This window comes from Corythoichthys intestinalis, chromosome 13 (genome assembly GCF_030265065.1).
Source record: "Corythoichthys intestinalis isolate RoL2023-P3 chromosome 13, ASM3026506v1, whole genome shotgun sequence".
Classification (NCBI taxonomy): domain Eukaryota; kingdom Metazoa; phylum Chordata; class Actinopteri; order Syngnathiformes; family Syngnathidae; genus Corythoichthys; species Corythoichthys intestinalis.
Window position 1 is genome coordinate 17983609 of NC_080407.1, and position 19493 is coordinate 18003101.

The 19493-nt window shown below is 38.3% G+C and overlaps 1 protein-coding gene across 2 annotated transcripts; it reads left to right on the plus strand.

The window, feature by feature from the left end:
- Positions 1–44: 44 nt before the first annotated feature.
- On the plus strand, positions 45–16820 carry atxn10 (ataxin 10). Of its 2 annotated transcripts, none has more exons than XM_057853909.1 (11): positions 45–606; positions 950–1135; positions 1193–1290; positions 6384–6480; positions 6554–6718; positions 8983–9063; positions 9130–9286; positions 9356–9473; positions 9593–9771; positions 16120–16183; positions 16263–16820. In XM_057853909.1, exons 1-11 carry the CDS (start codon positions 479–481, stop codon positions 16445–16447), a joined length of 1458 nt encoding a protein of 485 aa, XP_057709892.1. In that variant the 5' UTR covers positions 45–478; the 3' UTR covers positions 16448–16820. The 2 variants fall into 2 exon arrangements, with proteins under 2 accessions (XP_057709892.1, XP_057709893.1); XM_057853910.1 differs by having other exon boundaries at positions 49–606; positions 1193–1275; positions 16263–16819.
- The last annotated feature ends 2673 nt before the right edge of the window (positions 16821–19493 follow it).

Below are 19493 nucleotides of genomic sequence, written 5' to 3' on the forward strand. Positions count from 1 at the left end.
ATAGGCTTTTAGAATCACTTCCGGATTGCACTGCTACAAAACGTGATGATATTTCCTCTTCGGCAGCGCGTATTTTGAATAAAAAAGCCACACCGAACACTTGGAGATTCTTAAAATGTTTAAAACCGCGGTACAGGGACAGAATTATAGATAGGAGCAATGAATTTTTTTGTTTCGTAGTTCGAAAACGGGGTTTTTAGCTTTTTGCTAAGCTAGCTAAACAGTCACACTCGACTTAAAACTTAACAAACATACAAGTTTTGGATTTATGTGAAATATTAAAGTGGTGTGGATGTAATTTTCGCTTTATTACGTCTAATTAAAGCAAAGTTAAGTGACTAAAAGAGACATTCGTTCCATTTTTTTCCCCGTAGAAATTGGCTTGAAAACACAAGCACATGTTTTAACCCCGCCCACATGTCTAAATAAGCCAATAAGATTTGAGAATTACTTCCCTATTTTTCCCCGTGGTAAAAACATGGCAGCTGCTACAAACCGTGATGACATTTCGTCTTCGGTTTCGCGTATTTTGAATGAAAAACGCCACCCCGAACACTTGGAGATTCTTAAAACTTTTACAACCGCGTTACGGGACCAGAATTACAGGTGGGAACAATGTTTTTGTTGTTTCGTAGCTCGAAAAGAGGGGTATTAGCTTTTTTTTGCTAAGCTAGCTGAACTGTAACACTCAACTTTATTGAAAGCAACACATATACAAATTAACTCTACTTAAATATTCAACTGTATAGCAGCTTATATCATATTATAGTTTGTTTTTAATACAATAATGAGTTATTTGTCACAAATGCAACGTCCCTATGTGATATAATACAATCCATGTTTTATAAAAGCATGTTTTGTGCCTGGGATAATCTGACAAATTCAACTCTTGTGTCAACGTACAAGAGTATGTTAAATTGAAATGCATTCTGCTTTGTTCAATCTACAGGGATGTTGTGGACGTAGAAGCATTTTCTACTCTTCTGAAGATCTTCTCTGGATTAAGCAGTGACCTCCAAACTTGCACCGATCAGGACGTAAAATCCGTCGCTTTGCAACTGCAATTCGCTGCTGAGTGCTTCCGGGCTCTGAGAAACTCCTGTGTGCAAAGTTCTCGCAACCAGAGCCTTCTCCGGTAACGTATATTTATGATTCATGTGCTTGTGTGGCATTCATATTTCTCTTCTTCTAGGGAGCTTGGTTTTATTGATGTTTCCGTTCAGCTCTTGAGATTCCTTCACGCAAATCCAAAAAGTTGGGAAGGCGTTTTTGAGCGTAAGTCATTAAAAGGTAGGGGCGGGAAACTCTGGGTAGATCTGGATCACTGTGATATGGTGATACAACATTACTACAAAACAACGAATAAACAAAAAAAAAAAATCAACATTTCCTGTTGATTATTGTTTTCAGGACAATTCCAGATCACTTTACATTGATATAGCATAACTTCTGATGATTTTGGGCAATTTCAGGTCATTTCCTGATTATTTTAGGTCCCTTCTGATTGATTTTGGTGCAAATCCAAATCCTTTTCCTATTGCTTTTGGGTCACTTGCTGTTGATTTTGGGTAACTGAAGAGATAGGGACTCAAGAATGCGTAGGAAGTGACTCAAAATCAACATTTCCTGGCCAAATTCAAGCACTTTTGGAGGACTTTAAAGACCATTTTTTCCAGTACCGTTGTATGTAGCCCACCAAGTGCCAGGGTAGAATATTTTTCATAGCTCATCTATACCCACAGTTTAGTAATCTGTCCCTGCAATTTAGTACTCTGGTCTGTACCCACTGATTACTAAACTCTACCCACAGTTTAGTCATTTGTATCCAATATAATCTGTACCCAAAATAATATGTACCCACAATTTAGTAAACTCCCCACAGATGAGTAAACTACTTACAGTTTAGTAATATGTACCCAGAATTTAGTATTCTGTACCCACAGATAAGTTAACTGTACCCACAGTTTAGTGATATGTACCCACGGATTACTAATCTGTACTCAATGATTATCTGTACCCAGTATCGTCTGTTCCCAATATAATATGTACCCACAATTTAGTAATATGTACTAGAGCTGAAATGAGTACTCGAGCAAGTGACTCGAGTTTAAAAACTGATCCGAGTAATTTTATTCACCTCGAGGAATCGTTTAATTTTTCCAGCTCTAAGCATCACGTTTTGCCCAGACTACTTTTAATGCGGGACAACGCGCTGACGTCAGATGCGTAGAGGAAGAAGCAATAAAAAAAAAAAACACCTTACTGCAGCCGACAGCCGCTACAAACTACACCGACGTTGCTAAAAACTACGCCCACATGATCCTAGTGTGGTAGCAGGTAGTGTCTGATCTGTCTCATAGATATTGCATGCATTTAGGACTAGATGCGAAATGACAGACTCGGGCAGCGTTAGTAAACAGCCGCCATCTTTAAGCAGTTGACTTCTCAGCGCTAATAAATATAACGTTACTGTCACTCGCTTACGTAACGTTAGCCCTTCGGAGGGCTAGGTTTCTATTGATTATGACCGCTAATGTGTCTTACATACAGGCTTTGTTTAATCTGTAAAAACACAGCGTTGTAGAGTGATGAGGGTGTAAAATTAAAACATAATAAAGCTAACTGGGATGAGGGTGTAAAATTAAAACATAATAAAGCTAACTGTCAGTTTTAGCTCAGTAGTTATTGCTGAATAAAACATCAAGTAGCACTGATCCCTAATGTGCTCCAATACAGCAGGTATCATACATTTATTTTGAACACTGCAAAAACTCAAAATCCTATCAGTACTTACAGTTTAGACTAACTTAAAACTTTACTAGAACTTGAAAATAGCTTGACACAAATGGAAATTCAATTGAAACACGTGGGAAAATACGTAGCTTTGAAGTGATGTGTGTTATCAAACGTATTACATTTTTAGGTAAGAAATATGTTTTTTTTTTTTTTTTAATAAGATCTAGAAGTTTTTTGAGTTAAAGCAGTGATTTTTTTTTTCTAGTCACATCTGAGATGCAATTGTTGGCTGTTTTCAACAATGTACATCGAAAATAAAGACATTGATTGACTGAAAATGGTTCAATATTGGATTAAATGTCTTTTTTTCTCATGTATATTTATAATTGCTCTTTACCTAAAAGTTTTATCCGATTACTCGATTAATCGATAGAATTTTCAGTCGATTACTCGATTACTAAAATATTCGATAGCTGCAGCCCTAATATGTACCCACAATTTAGTGATCGGTACCCAATATATGTTCCCCTAATTTAATAAACTGTACCCACAGATGATTAACTACCAAGTTTAGTGATATGTACCAACAGATTAATAATCTGCACTTAGTGATTATCTGTACCCAATATTATCTGTTCCCATTATAATATGTACCCACAATTTAGTCATCTTTACCCATTGTAATCTGTATTGTAATATGTACCCACAATTTAGTGATCTGTACCCAATATAATATGTACCGACAATTTAGTAAACTGTACCCACAGATGAGTAGACTACCCACAGTGTAGTAATATTTACCCAGAATTTAGTATTCTGTACGCACAGATATTTTAACTGTACACACGGTTTAGTGATATGTACCCACAGATTATGAATCTGTTCTCATTGAGTATCTGTACCCAATATCATCTGTTCGCAATATAATATGTACCCACCATTTAGTAATATGTACGCACAGTTTAGTAATTTTTACCCAATATAATCTCTACCCTCAATTAGTAATATGTACCCACAATTTAGTGATCTGTACCCAATACAATATGTACCCACAATTTAGTAAACTGTACTCACAGATGACTAAACGGTACCTACAGTTTAGTAATATGTAACCAGAAATCAGTATTCTGTACCCACAGATAATTTAACTGTACACATGGTTTAGTGATATGTACCCACCGATTACTAATCTGTACTCAATGATTATCTGTACCCAATATCATCTTTTCCCAATATAATAGGTACCCACAATTTAGCAATCTGTACCCATATTTTAGTAACCTTTACCCAATATAATCTCTATCCACAATTTAGTAATATGTACCCACAATTTAGTGATCTGTACGCAATATAATTTGTCCCCACAATTTCGAAAACTGTACCCACAAAATAGTAAACTACCCACAGTTTAGTAGTATGTACCCAGAATTTAGTATTCTGTACCCACAGATAACTAAACTGTACCCACAGTTCAGTGATATGTACCTACAGATTACTAATCTGTACTCAATGATTATCTGCACCCAATATCATCTGTTCGCAATATAATATGTACCCACAATTTAGTAATCTGTACCCACAGTTTAGTAATCTGCACCCAATATAAAATGTACCCAGTATAATATGTACCCACAGTTTAGTAATCTGTACCCACAAATTACTATACCAATTTCCTTCTGATTTTTTTGGTCACGTACTATTAATTTTGGGACATTTATGAGTCACTTCCTGTTGATTTTAAGGTTCCTGAAAAGGAAGTGACTCAAGAATGTCCCTAAATGAATAGGAAATTATTTAAAATTAACAGGACGAAACTTATAAATGCCTTAAAATGAACAGGAGGTGACCTGTAAATGCCCACAAAAGAATGGTCTGGTTTCAGTGCCATTGACTGTGCTAGACGTCTAATCTGGTCAAAGTGAATTGGATTTTTAGCGCCGTCAATGGCAGCCAGGTTGCTAACGTCGACAATATTATAATTAGTGGTGAAATGATTCATCAATTAACTCGAGTAAGAAAGTGTTTGCATTTAGTGTGATTGATTTGAGTGGATACAGTGCCCTCTAATGGTGACAGTGGAAAAAAAACAACTCATTTCACATGGCTGAATCCATATGCTCCCTGTTAAGACCAACATAAGCCAAGTTTTTGTTTGAGCTAATGTTTATTATATACATTTGTAATTTCATTTATAAATATATATTGAGTCTTTTTTGTGGGAATGTGTGTTTGAACGATTTGTTAAGAGTATTGTTAAAAGAAATGTTAGCATTTTATAGCATTTAAGCTAAATGACTTTTGCTATGCAAGTCAGCTAATTGCTTTTTTGTTGCCGCCTACTTAGATCCTCAATTATTTTTAATCGTTTGTTTGGAAAGTGTTTGCATTTAGTTTTATTTATTTGTGTGGATACACTGCCCTCGAGTGGCAACAGCAAATATGACATAACTTATTCAACTTGGCTGAATCCAGCTGCTCCCTGTTAAGACCAACATCAGGTAAGTTTTTTGTTGAGCTAATGGTTTTTAATGCATTCGTAATTTAGTTTATAGGTACATTTAGCCGTTTTTTTGTTGGAATATGTGTTTAAACCATTTGTGAAGAGCATTGTAAGATAAAAAAAAGTTAGCATTTTATTATAGCATTCAAGCTCGCGGAATTTTGCTATGGAAGTTAGCCAATTGTTCTTTTATTGTACTTTGATCCTCATTTAGTTATGTATTTTTTAATCGACTACTAAAATAATCGATAGCTGCAGCCCTAGTCATGTTGGTCCTTTTTTTTTTTTTTTATTTATTTATTTTTTTTTTAACCTTTTTAAAACGATTTATCGATTCTTGGTGGGAGCATATCAGTAACTTTTTGGGCTACAGAATAAAACCATATATCACTTTTTCGATATATTGTTTCTCGCCTACTGAATGAACTGGTCGAACTGCTTGAATTCAGCTGTGAAAATGTCCGAATTACGAACTTATTTTAGTAGTTGATTAAATCGATGAACTAGATAGTTCGAATAATCGAATAATCGGATAAGGAACTTAAAATTTTGAAATACCTGAGCTGAGCCTCAAATGGCATAAAAAATAAAAAAAAATTAGGATCTAAGTACAACAAAAGAACAATTGGCTTACTTACAGAGCAAAAGTCCGCTAGCTTAAATGCTATCAAATGCTAACAATTTTTTTCTTTCAATGCTCTTAACAAATGGTTCAAACACATATTCCCACAAAAAATGGTTAAATTTACATGTGAACAAAATTACAAATGAATTCAAAAAACATCAGCTTAAACAAAAACTTATGTTGATCTTAACATGGTACAGCTGGATTCAGCCATGTGAAATGAGTTATTTCATATTCACTGTTGCCACTAGAGGGCAGTGTATCCACACAAGTCAATAAAACTAAATCCAAACACTTTCAAAACAAACCATTACAACGCCACTTTAATTCAACGAATACTCAAAGCGGCAAAATTCAATTCGAATCTTTTTTTCTAATCGAATTACTCAAGTTAATCGATTAACCATTGCAGCACTAGTACAAACCCTGGTTTAGGTGCCATTGAGAACTTTTTAATGTCATTATATTACAGTGTGGAACGTAACTCTTGAGATGACGCATTATTTTCATATTCTATTACAGCGCTGCGTTGTGGGATCCAGTTTCTTGGGAATTTATCCGTAGGGAACCAAATATGTAAAGATGAAATTTGGCGGCTAAGCTTTCCAGGGCTTCTCTTGTAAGTTGACCGGATCGCGTCACACACAAGTATAAAAATGATAACAAGCACGGTTGCCCCACATTTTGAACAGGCAACTTCTCAACGTTGACGACGAGAAGACTGTTAGCTACGCTTCCATGGTGCTCCACACCTGCCTGGATGACTCAAAGGTGGAAGAAATGTCCGAGGTGCAGAACATCCAACTAGCACGAAAGGTGGTGGAACTTTGCCGGACTCAACCCGAGCTGGATTGGACGTAAGAGTAGTCTTCATTGCGGAGTTTGTTTTTAATACGGCTGCAACTAACGATTATTTTTATAATGGATTAATCGGCCAGTTAATTAAACGCCTAATCGGTAATTGTATCAATGTCACTTTTCAATTACCTTTACAGTTTAACTTGAAGTTGTTTTAGGCATGTTGTAAGTTACAATGAAGACAAAATCCAATTTCAAAGCACGCACTCTTGTATGACAGTTTGAATGGGAGTTTGTGTTGAGACTCTAGGCAGTTTATGAATAGGTTTGTGTGTGTGGTTACTTTATAAAAAGAAATGTACTTTCAACTTTACAATCCAACAATAAACGCCAAAATGTTTCTCCAAAACACAATACAAACGGACGCTTAGGACACTGATTAGCATAATCGCTAACTACTGTGGTATGGAAAAATTTCTGAACCTTTTGGAATTTCTCACATTTCTGCATAAAATCCCCATCAAATGTGATCTGATTTTTGTCAGAATCACACAGATGAAAATACAGTGTCTGCTTTAACTAAAACCACCCAAACATTTATAGGTTTTCACATTTTAACGAGGGTAGAATGCAAACAATGAAAGATGGGGGGGGGGGGGGGGGGGGTAAGTAAGTGAACCCTCTGCCTAAGGAAACTTAAAGAGCAATTGAAACAAATTTTTACCAAACATTTTAAATCAGTTGTGTGCCCAATCACTGATGAGTGGTTTAAAGTTGCCCTGCCCACCATAAAACATGAAACACACACCTGGTAAGAAATGTCTTCATGAGAAAAATTGTCTGATGTGCATCATGGCTTGGTCAAAAAAGGCTGTCTGAAGGATTGGCGATCAAGGATTGTCGATTTGTATAAAGCTGTGGAAGGATACACAACCATCTCTAAAAGTCTGGATGTTCATCAATCGACAATCAGAGAAGTTGTCCACAAATGGATAGCGTTTGGCAATGTTGCTTCTCTCCCATGGAATGGCCGTCCACCAAAGATGACGCCAAGAGTTCAACGCAGAATACTCAGAAAGGTAAAAAAAGAACCATACAGTGTCTGCTGAAGACTTTCAGAAATCCCTGGCACAGTCCAATATGTCTGTGCACGCATCAACTATATGTAAAACTATGGCCAAGAATGGTGTTCATGGGATGACTCCATGGAGGAAGCCACTGCTGTCTGAAAAAAACACTTGTTAGTCGTTTAATTTTCGCAAAAAAGGCACTTGGACTCCCACATAAGTTTTGGCAAAATATTTTGTGGAAAAATGAAACCAAAGTTAAATTGTTTGGGAGTAACACACAACGTCATGTGTGGAGGAAAAATGGAACAGCTCGCCAACATCAACACCTCATCCCCACCATGAAGCATGGTGGAGGGAGCATCATGATTTGGGGCTGTTTTGCTCCTTCAGGGCCTGGACAACTTGCAATCCTTAATGGGAGAATGAATTAAAAGGTTTATCAGGATGTTTTGCAGTAAAACCTGAGGCCTTCTGTCAGACAGTTAAAGCAATAAAAAGATGGATGCTGCAACAAGACAATGATCCAAAGCACAGAACTAAATCGACTTCAGAATGGTTTCAGAAGAACAAAATACACGTTCTGGAGTGGCCAAGTTAAAGTCCAGGCTTCAGATGCTGTGGCATGACCTAAAGACAGTGATTAATGCCAGACATCCCAGGAATCTGACTGAACTACAGCAGTTTTGTCGAGAAGAATGGGCCAAGTTGAGTCCTAATCGATATACCAGACTGATATGCAGCTACAGGAAAAGTCTGGTTGAAGTTATTGTTGCCAAAGTGGGGGCCACAAAATATTAAATGTGATCGTTCACTTACTAATTTTTCCCCCTTCTGTCATTGTTTGCATACTATCCTCATTAAAATATACAAACCTATAAATGTTTGGGTGGTTTTAGTTAAAGCAGACACTGTTTTTTTCATCGGTGTGATTTTGACAAAGATCAGATCACATTTGAATGTGATTTTATGCAGAAATGTGAGAGGTTCAGATACTTTTTTCATCATCACTGTAAATGTTCATGATAGTGTCATGTCATAATTATGATAGCCTGATGACAGTCATTTGGAGCCACAATAACGTGTTACCAAATACCATAACTAGCAATTAATGAAACAACTGGAACAGTAACTGAGGAAATGGTTCGCATATCCTATAACACAGTGAGGACAGCTGAGGCTTATAGACAAGTGCGCCTTATAGTGTGAAAACTACGGTAATTGTTGCACCTCTATTAATCTATTTTACTCAACAGGGTCCTTATTGTGACTCAACATTTTTTGAAGTCTTTATCGTTGGTTGAAAACATCTTCTCTGCAATGTCTCCCTCTGAAAGGTACGTCATTCGAACAACTCTTTTTGAGCCTGGTGGGCGGGTTGTACGAGTTTTTCTCTTTTTCAGACTTACCCTGTTAGAGTTGATTTCTGCCCAGCTATGTGGCGACGAATCACTCGATTGCGGCATCCCTCCTGGCGTGGCTGGCTTGCTCGCTTCCTCCTTTCAGAAAGGATGCGGAGCTGTCCTGAGCCTTGCTTCCAGCTCTGCCTCTAACGATGAGGTACATCTTGAACTCTCATATAATCATAATCATGAGCTATTGATTATACCGGACTGCAATCTTCCGCAGCTCCTGCAGGAGGCACTGACAGTGATCAGTTTACTCGATTTACTGTGTGAAATGACATCACGCCAAGGACAGTTCATGTTCCTGCAGGACCATCCGGACCTTTTGACGACCACTGTAGGTAAATCAAACCGCGGCGGTAACAACCTCCCGTGAGCGGCTGTCGTAAAGGTGTCATGACGGAAAGCAGATTCTCGCATTCCTTTGAGTTTTAAGTGTCTCTCTCCTGTTTCCCATCAGAGCTCCTGAAGCAGGTTCACATCATCGGGAAGAGCAGTAAGAACATCTTCAGCCCCGCTCAAAATTTTGACGACGAGGATAAGCAGTCGTCCAGCGGGTCTCCTGTTATCAGCTTCAAAGCTCATCTCATCAGGCTCGTCGCAAATTTGTGCTACAGCCACACAAATAACCAGAACAAGGTAGTTTTTATCTGCTTGGTCTTATTAGGTTGCACACTGAATATAGAAATAAAAAATAAATAAATGAATTTAATTGATGGAATCTTTGCATGTCATGCAAAAGCTATAAAATCACATCATTTACACGTAAAATAAATTCAAGAAGCTAAGGGGCACAAAAGTTGGATGGTTTTTGCCAAAAAAACATTCATTTCAAATGGCCATAATCACCATTCATTTCAATGGCACAAAATAACCATTCACGCCTATAGATTTCCTACAAAACTACATTGGTACACCCACAGTAAGTATGACATAACTCATTTAATATGGCTGAATGCAGCTGCTCCCTGTTAAAACCAACATAGGGTAAGATTTTGTTTGAGCTTTCGTAATTTAGTTTATAGAGTGGTATAAAAAAGTGTCTGAACCTTTTGCAATTTCTCACATTTCTGCATAAAATCCCCATCAAATGTGATCTGATCTTTGTCAAAATCACACAGATGAAAAAACAGTGTCTGCTTTAACTAAAACCACCCAAACATTTATTTGGTTTTCATGTTTTAATCAGGATAGCATGCAAACAATGACAGAAGGGGAAAAATAAGTAAGTGAACCATCACATTTAATATTTTCTGCCCCCCCCCCCTTTGGCAGCAATAACTTCAACCAGACGCTTCCTGTTGCTGCAGATCAATCTGGCACATCGATCAGGAATAATCTTGGGCCATTCTTATCTACAAAACTGCTGTAGTTCAGTCAGATTCTTGGGATGTCTGGCATGAATCTTTGTTTTTAGGTCATCTCAATGGGGTTCAAGTCTGGACTTTGACCTGGCCTCTCCAGAACGCGTATTTTGTACTTCTGAAATGATTCTGAAGTTGATTGCCTACTGTGTTTTGGATCATTGTCTTGTTACAGCCATTTTTAGCTTCAACTGTTTGACAGATGGCCTCAGGTTTCCCTGCAAAACATCTTGATAAACTTTTGAGTTCATTCTTCCATTAATGATTGCAAGTTGTCCAGGCCCTGAGGCAGCAAAACAGCCCCAAATCATGATGCTCCCTCCACCATGTTTCACGGTAGGGATGAGGTGTTTATGTTGGTGAGCTGTTCCATTTTTCCTCCACACATAACGTTGTGTATTACTCCCAAACAACTCAACTTTGGTTTCATCAGGCCACAAAATATTTTGCCAAAACTTCTGTGCAATGTCTAAGTGCCTTTTTGCGAAAATTAAACAAGCAAATATGAATTTTTTTTTTTTTTTGACAACAGTGGCTTCCTCCGTGGAGTCCTCCTATGAACACCATACTTGGCCATAGTTATACATATAGTTGATGTGTGTACAGAGAAAGTGGACTGTGCCAGTGATTTCTGTAAGTCTTTAGCAGACACTCTCGGGTTCTTTTTTACCTCTCTGAGTATTCTGCGCTGAACTGTTGGCGTCATATTTGGTGGACGGCCACTCCTCGGGAGAGAAGCAACAGTGCCGTGAGAGAATTTTATTCATGCTTAAAACACAACCATTATATTCTCATATTTTGTATGCCTTTGTTTTATATATATATATATATATATATATATGTTTAGTTTGCTTGCATGGGAACATTGTAGCATAGAGCGTCATTGTTAATCTGTTTGAGTGTGCCTTCCCATGGCCTTGACGATTGTAGACTGTATCACCATATGCCCAAATATGGACTGTTATGTTCCTATGTTTTTCAATATGCCCTGAATGAATACAAGGGAGGACTGTGGTTTCTTATCATCGTTCTAGCCGGGACCGGTGTTCAAGGTCTCAGCTCAAAGATGTTTTTGTATGGAAAAATACCCAGGTTTGTGAGATGATGAGTTTCGTTTCTTTGTAAGTATCACGGTGGGCTTCGGCACCACCCTTTCAACAGTAAAAATGTCCACCCTCTGTTGTACTTCTTCCTACTTTCTGGGTGATCACTGCTCCTGGCTGTGTCGCATCGGTTTGTACCCGAGAGCTCTTGTTCATAAAGCCTTCGAAGAAAAGCAATCCATGGTTGGGGTCGTATTCATTTCTCTAATCGAGCTATCGAGGTAACACTTGTCTTGGAGTTCAAAGTTGAATTTCCCTGACAAGTGCCAAACTTTTTCCATTTGTAGACAACTTCTCTGACTGTTGATTGGTGAACATCCAGAATTTTAGAGATGGTTTTGTATCCTTTCCCAGTTTTACACAAATCAACAATCCTTGATCGCAGGTCTTCAGACAGCTCTTTTGACCGAGCCATGATGCACATCAGACATTGCTTCTCATCAAGACAGTTCTTACCCTGACTTAAAGTGTTTGGTAAAAATTTGTTTCAATTGCTCTTTAAGTCTCCTTAGGCAGAGGGTTCACTTATTTTCCCCCTTCTGACATTGTTTGCATGTTATCCTCATTGAATTATAAAAATCCTATAAATGTTTTGGTGGTTTCAGTTAAAGCAGACACTGTTTTTTCATCTGTGCGATTTAGACAAAGATTACATTTGATGGTGATTTTATGCAGAAATGTGAGAAAGTCCAAAAGCTTCAGATTTTTCATACCACTGTATATTTAGCCGTAGTTTGTCGGAATATATGTTTGAACGATTTGTTAAAAGCATTGTCAAAAAAAAAAAAAAAAAAAAAAAAAAAAAAGAATGTTAGCATTTTATAGCATTTAAGCTAGCGGACTTTCGCTATGCAAGTCAGCCAGTTGTTTTGTTGTACTTAGATCAAGACCAAGACAGACCAAGACATTTTCGCTATTAAAATCAAAAACACTGCATTATATATTCTTTATCCTCTGCAAAAACAAAACATGTGACTTGCATTGATCACGTGTTTTATCCGTCCTACCTCAAATATGAGACCCGAACTCGATTGATTTTTACCCTGCAGCTTATTTTTTTCGTCGGCGCGTTATTGTTTTACAGTGCGATAGTTCGCCAACTCGGCCGGACCGGCCGCGAAAAGGAAATGAGTTGATCGAGTCTGCGTGTTCCCGTTTTGACAAAGCGTGTTCTCCACGATTTTATCAGTTTGCCTCCATCGCTCGCTGTCAACATCTCACTCGTCACGTCAAGATAAATATTACAGCGGTCTAGGGAGGAGCTGGCCTCCGTGCGTGCCACAGTATAGGGCCCGGTTCCATTTAATAGGAAGCGATTGATGGAATGCTTGTGGGATGGACACCCTCAGTTGGCCTCTCCGTAATATTTATGGATGCTGATCTGCGGCCTGTCAGTGGTCAGAAATCACCCCGTATCTGTTTTCACCACGTAAGTTCCAGTAAACCACATTTTACTCTGTTCACCGTCTGGAGAGATCGCAGCATAAGATGTCCTCGCCAAGTGCCGAACTGGATGCGCGTAAAGCGAAAGGCCGGTTGCTGCAGTGGAAAACGTTTGTTCTTGTTTTTGACAACACCAATAGCCTTTTTTTTTTTAAACTATTAGTTCTGGCGCTCTATTTGGAGACTAACCGCTGTGACAAGTGGAGGTCAGCGGCAAGCAAATACAATAATTGAGTATATAGACGCAAATAAATGATAAGAAGCAGATGATGCTGCTGTGACAGGCTCTGGAAAAGCCACAACTATGTTTTTTTAATTCTAACAGTATTCCCTTGTAGGTATCGTTTGCCTGCAAATAATCACGTGGAATTTTTTTGTCTCATTCAGCAAAAACCAATTACTGCCAACAAATGGTTGTGCCTCGCGTGGAATAGAATACATGAATAGAACAATGTGACTGTGGAAATATTGCATCTACATTATCCTAATTAAACGGATTTGACGGCGGCATTATAAGACAAAGGGCAAATGAACCACCATGAAGCTTTGAACCAGTTGGCTGCAAAGCTTCAAGAAGCTTCATTTTGCTATCAATGCTCCCTTGGGGGAGACAGTCAGCCTCTGTTGCCACCTGCTGTCAACACTGTTGACCAAATGAACCACCATGAAGCTTTGAACCAATTGGCTGCAAAGCTTCAATGCTTCAAGAAGCTTCATTTTACCGTCACTGCTCCCTTGGGGGAGCCAGTCGACCTCTGCTGTCAACACTGTTGACCAAATGAATCACCATGAAGCTTTGAGCCAATTAGCTGCAAAGCTTCAATGCTTCAAGAAGCTTCATTTTGCCATCACTGCACCCTTAGGGGAGACAGTCAACTTCTGCTGTCAACCCTGTTGACCAAATGAACCACCATGAAGCTTTGAACTAGTTGGCTACAAAGCTTCAATGCTTCAAGAAGCTTCAATTTGCCATCACTGCTCCTTTGGGGAAGACAGTCAACCTCTGCTGTCAACACTTTGGACCAAAATGACCACAATAAAGCTTTGAACCAATTGGCCGCAAAGCTTCAATGCTTCAAGAAGCTTCATTTTGCCATCTCTGCTCCCTTGGGGGAGACAGTCAACCTTTGCTGCCACCTGCTGTCATTACTGTTGACATCCAACATGCTTCCTAGCATCCATTGCAGCACTACAGGTGTAAATAACAATCAAAATTCATGTTCTGTTTAGAGCTGCAACGATTAATCGATTAACTCGAGTAATTCACTTAGAAAAAAGATTTGAATTAAATTTTGCTGCTTCGAGTATTGGTTGAATTATAAATTGGCGCTGTAATGGTTTGTGATGAAAGTGTTTGCATTTCGTTTTCCTGATTTGGGTGGATACACTGCCCTCTAGTGGTGACAGTGAATATGACAACTTATTTCGCATGGCTGAATCCAGCTGCGCCCTGTTAAGACAAGCATAAGCTAAGTTTTTTTTTTTTTTTTTTTTGAGCTGTTGTTTTATAATGACTTCGTAATTTAGTTTATAGCGATAATTAGCCATTTTTGTGGGAATATGTGTTTGAACAATTTGTTGAGAGGATTGTTTAGATAAAAAAAAGTTAACATTTTATAGCTTTTAAGCTAGCAGACTTTTGCTATGTAAGTTGGCCAATTGTTCTTTTGTTGGACTTAAATCCTCATTTTTATTTATTTTTCTATACTGTTTGAGGCTCGGCTCAGGTTTTTAATTTTCGATGTTCCTTATCCGATTACTCGATTATCGAACTAACTAGTTCATCGATTAATCGACTACTAAAATAATCGATAGCCGCAGCCCTAGTTCTGTTCTTTAGTTACTGTTCCAGTTATTTCATTAACTGCTAGTTATGGTATTTGGTAACACTTTATTTGACAGTAGTGCCATAAAACTGTCATAAGACCATCATAATTATAACATTACACTGCCATGAGCATTAATGAATTGGTGGACTTGGTAACTTGGATGGAGTAGGTGACATTATTTCTCAGATGATACTTAATGACATCTTCATACGCATTAATTAATGCCCATGATAGTGTCATCTCATAATTCTGCCACCCTGCTGTGAACACTGTTGTCTTTCCACATGCCTCCTAGCATGCATTGCAGCGCAACAGATGTAAATAATCAAAATTCATGTTCTGTGCTCATTATTTCTTCAGTTACTGTGCCAGTTGTTTCATTAATTGCTAGTTATGGTATTTGGTAACACTTTATCTGACAGTGGCGCCATAAGACTGTCATATGACCATCATACCTATGACATGACAGTGCCATGAGCCATGTGTCATGGCAGTCTTATGACGCCGTCAAAAAAAGTGTTTTCTATTAACCCAAATGAGGGGAAAAAAGTAGCAGTTTATTGTCGGAAAATTAGGGTACTTGGTGAGATGCATGTGACAATGTTGTGGCATTAGCAGTGCAACATTTCAATATGTACAATACTATGAGTTGTTAGATAGACAGCAATATGTTCTAAGTATTGTTGCAGCTATCGAATATTTTCCTATTTGATTCATCTATCAACTAGTTAGTTCAAATAATCAAGTCATCTGATTAGGAACATTTAATGCGTTGCAGAATACATTTTAAGAGATTTAAAAAATAGGCTTGCAAAGTTTGCACTTTCAAAAGAGCATTAAATGTGAATACAAAATTTAAAAAAAAATTACCTGAGCTATGCCTCAAACGGTATTAAAAAAATTAATAAATGTGGATCTAAGTAGGCGACAACAAAAGAGCAATTGGCTAACGTACATAGCAAAAGTCCGCTAGCTTAAATGCTATAAAATGCTAACTTTTTTTTTTTTTAAATACTCTTAACAAATTGTTCAAACACATATTCCCACATAAAATGGCTAAATATACATATGAACTAAAGTACGAATGCATAAAAAAACATTAGCTCAGTAGTTGGTCTTAACAGGGAGCATCTGGATTCAGCCATGTTAAATGAGTTATTGCATATTCACTGTTCCCACTAGATGGCATAGTATCCAACAATACAACAAGTCAAAATGAGTTAATTTTCCCTGAATATGTTTCCTCAGGTGAGAGAACTGGAAGGCATCCCCCTCATTTTGGACAACTGCAGAATCGACAGCAACAACCCATGTATCCTTGCAACACAGTCTAATTCTATAAGATTGGAAGTAAAAAAATCCAATTTTTTCTCCTTATTTACAACTCCCAGTCATCAGCCAGTGGTCTATTTTAGCCATTCGGAATCTCTTTGAAAACAACACGAAGAACCAGGAGGTGCTAGCCACGTTTGAGCGCCGCGGCGAAGCTGACTATTCTGCTCTCAAGGACTTGGGCTTCACCGTGGAAGAACGGGACGGCACATTGTTGCTTAGAACCACCGGGAAGGATATGTGAGGTTCTTGAGCGTGGCCCACGAGTGGAAGACAGGTTTAAAAATCATGTCAAGATGTATCATGTCATAGGTTTTAGGGCCTCTTAATGCTAATATCCAAAGATTTTAATATACCGTAATTTTCGGACGGTAAGCCTGCTACTTTTTCTCTTCATTTTGTATCCTGCGGCTAAAAGTCCAGTGCGGCTTATTTGTTGATTTATTTGGGGTAATAGGTAACACATGCCTACTACCATGCATTGCAGTGCTACAGTGCTAATTATTTCTTGCAGCTGTCCTCACTGTATTATGGGATATTTACATGAACAATATTAACCGAGAACACTTTATTTGGCCGCGCCATCATAAGACTGTCATCAGACGAAATGAACCACCATGAAGCTTTGAAGCAATTGGCTACAAAGCGTCATTGCTTCCATAGCTTTATATGGCCATCCCTGCTCCCTTGATGGAGACAGTCAACCTCAGCTGCCACCTGCTGTAAAGACGGTTGTCTTCTAACATGCCTCCTAGCATGCATTGCAGCGCTACAGATGTAAATAACAATCAAAATTCATGTTCTGTGCTAAATATTTCTTCAGTTATTGTTCCAGTCGTTTCATTAATTGCTAGTTATGGTATTTGGTAGCACTTTCTTTGGCAGTGGTTTTATAAGACTGTCATAAGACCGTCATAATTATGACATGACACTGTCATGGTCATTACTGAATGGCTATGACAGATGTCATTAAGTGTCTTTCGGCAAATTATGTTACTAATTCCATTGATGTCTAGATCGGAACTTTTACATCCATTCAAAAGTGAGATAATTTGCCAGAAAACACTACATGACATCTGTTATTAGCATTTATTAATGCTTATGACAATGTCATGTCATAATTATGATTGTCTAATGCGGCGCTTCTCAATTTTCTGTAGTGCCCCCCATGAAGACGTAAACGTTTCGAGCCCCCCCACAACTCTCTGCCGCCACTATAAATTGTACCATTTGTCTCTAAAATTATTACTATAAGTACACGTCAGCTGAACATTGTCCTTTTTTATATTAAAGGAAAAAAGTAATATAAATCAACTTGAAATAAAATATAACTTTATTAGCATTGTTTTGTATATAACAAAACAAAAAAAAGGTACATTGTTTGATCATTTGATACTGAAAAATAACTTAATAAAATCAATCAATTATAATAAATTCAAATTAAATAACAGTGTCATTGGACAAAGGGAGCAGTGACGGCCAAATGAAGTGTTTTGAAGCAATGAAGCTTTGCAGCCAATTGGTTTAAAGCTTCATGGTGGTTCATTTGGCCTTATGACAGTCGTATGATGCCGCCGTCAAGTAAAATGTTACCGGTTAATATATTTAGGTGTAAATATCCCATAATACAGTGAGGACAGCTGCGGCTTATAGTCCAGTGCGGATAATACTGACTAAATCTGTTATAAGCATTGATTGATGCTCATGACAGTGTCATATCATGATTATGATTGTCTAATAACAGTCTTATGGCGCGACTGTCAAATAAAGTGTTACCAGATACCATAACTAGCAGTTCATGAAACAACTGCAACAGTAACCGAAGCAATAATTTGCACAGAACATGAATGTTATTTACATCTGTGGCGCTGCAATGCATGCTCGGAGGCATGTTGGACGACAAGTGTTAACAGCAGGTGGCAGCATAGGTTGACTGTCTCCCCCCAAGAGAACTGTGATAGTCAAATGAAGCTTCTTGAAGCAATGAAGCTTTGCAGCTAATTGCTTCAAAGCTTCATGGTGGTTCACTTGGTCTTCTGACAGTCTTATGGCGCCACTGTCAAATAATGTGTTACCAAATACCATAACTAGTAAATAATGAAACAACTAGTACAGTAACTGAAGAAATAATTAGCATAAAACATGAATTTTGATTTTTTTTTTTTTTTTTTTACATCTGTAGTGCTGTAATGCATGTTAGGAGGCATGTTGGACGACAACAGTGTTGACAGCAGGTGGCAGCAGAGGTTGACTGTCTCCCTCAAGGGAGCAGTGATGGTCAAATGAAGCTTCTTGAAGCAATGAAGCATTAGTTCAAAGCTTCACGGTGGTTCATTTGGTCTTATGACAGTTGTATGATGCTGCCGTCAAGTAAAGTGTTACCGATTAATATCTTTTGGTGTCTATATCCCACAATACAGGATCCCGTCTAGATTTTTATTCCTAAACGTTGACGTAATCCAAACCTAGAGTGGGGCAAATAAGTATTTAGTCAAAATTGTGCAAGCTCTCCCACTTGTAAATTATTAGAGAGGCCTGTAGTTGTCAACATGGGTAAACCTCAAACATGAGAGACAGAACGTGGAAAAAAACCCAGAAAATTACATTGTTTGATCTTTAAATTTTGGCCCATTCCTCCATGCAGATCTCCTCTAGAGCAGTGATGTTCTGGGGCTGTCGTTAGGCAACACGGGCTTTCAACTCGCTCCACAGATTTTCTATGGGGTTGAGATCTGGAGACTGGCGAGGCCACTCCAGAACCTTGAAATGCTTCTTATGAAGCCACTCATTTGTTGCACTGGCTGTGTGTTTGGGATCATTGTCATGCTAAAAGACCCAGCCACGTCTCATGTTCAATGCCCTTGCTGATGGAAGGAGATTTTCACTCAAAATCTCTCGATACATGGCCCCATTCATTCTTTTCTTTACACAGATCAGTCGTCCTGTTCCCTTTGCAGAAAAACAGCCCCAAAGCATGATGTTTCCACCCCCATGCTTCACAGTGGGTATGGTGTTCTTCGGATGCAATTCAGTATTCTTTCTCCATAACACCATTCTCCCAGTCCTCTTCTGGATCATCCAAATGCTCTCTAGCGAACCGCAGACGGGCCTGGACATGTACTTTCTTCAGCAGGGGGACACGTCTGGCAGTGCAGGATTTGAGTCCCTGGCGGCGCATTGTGTTATTGATAGTAACGTTTGTTACTATGGTCCCAGCTCTCTGTAGGTCATTCACTAGATCTTCCCGTGTGGTTCTGGGATTTTTGCTCACCGTTCTTGTTATCATTTTG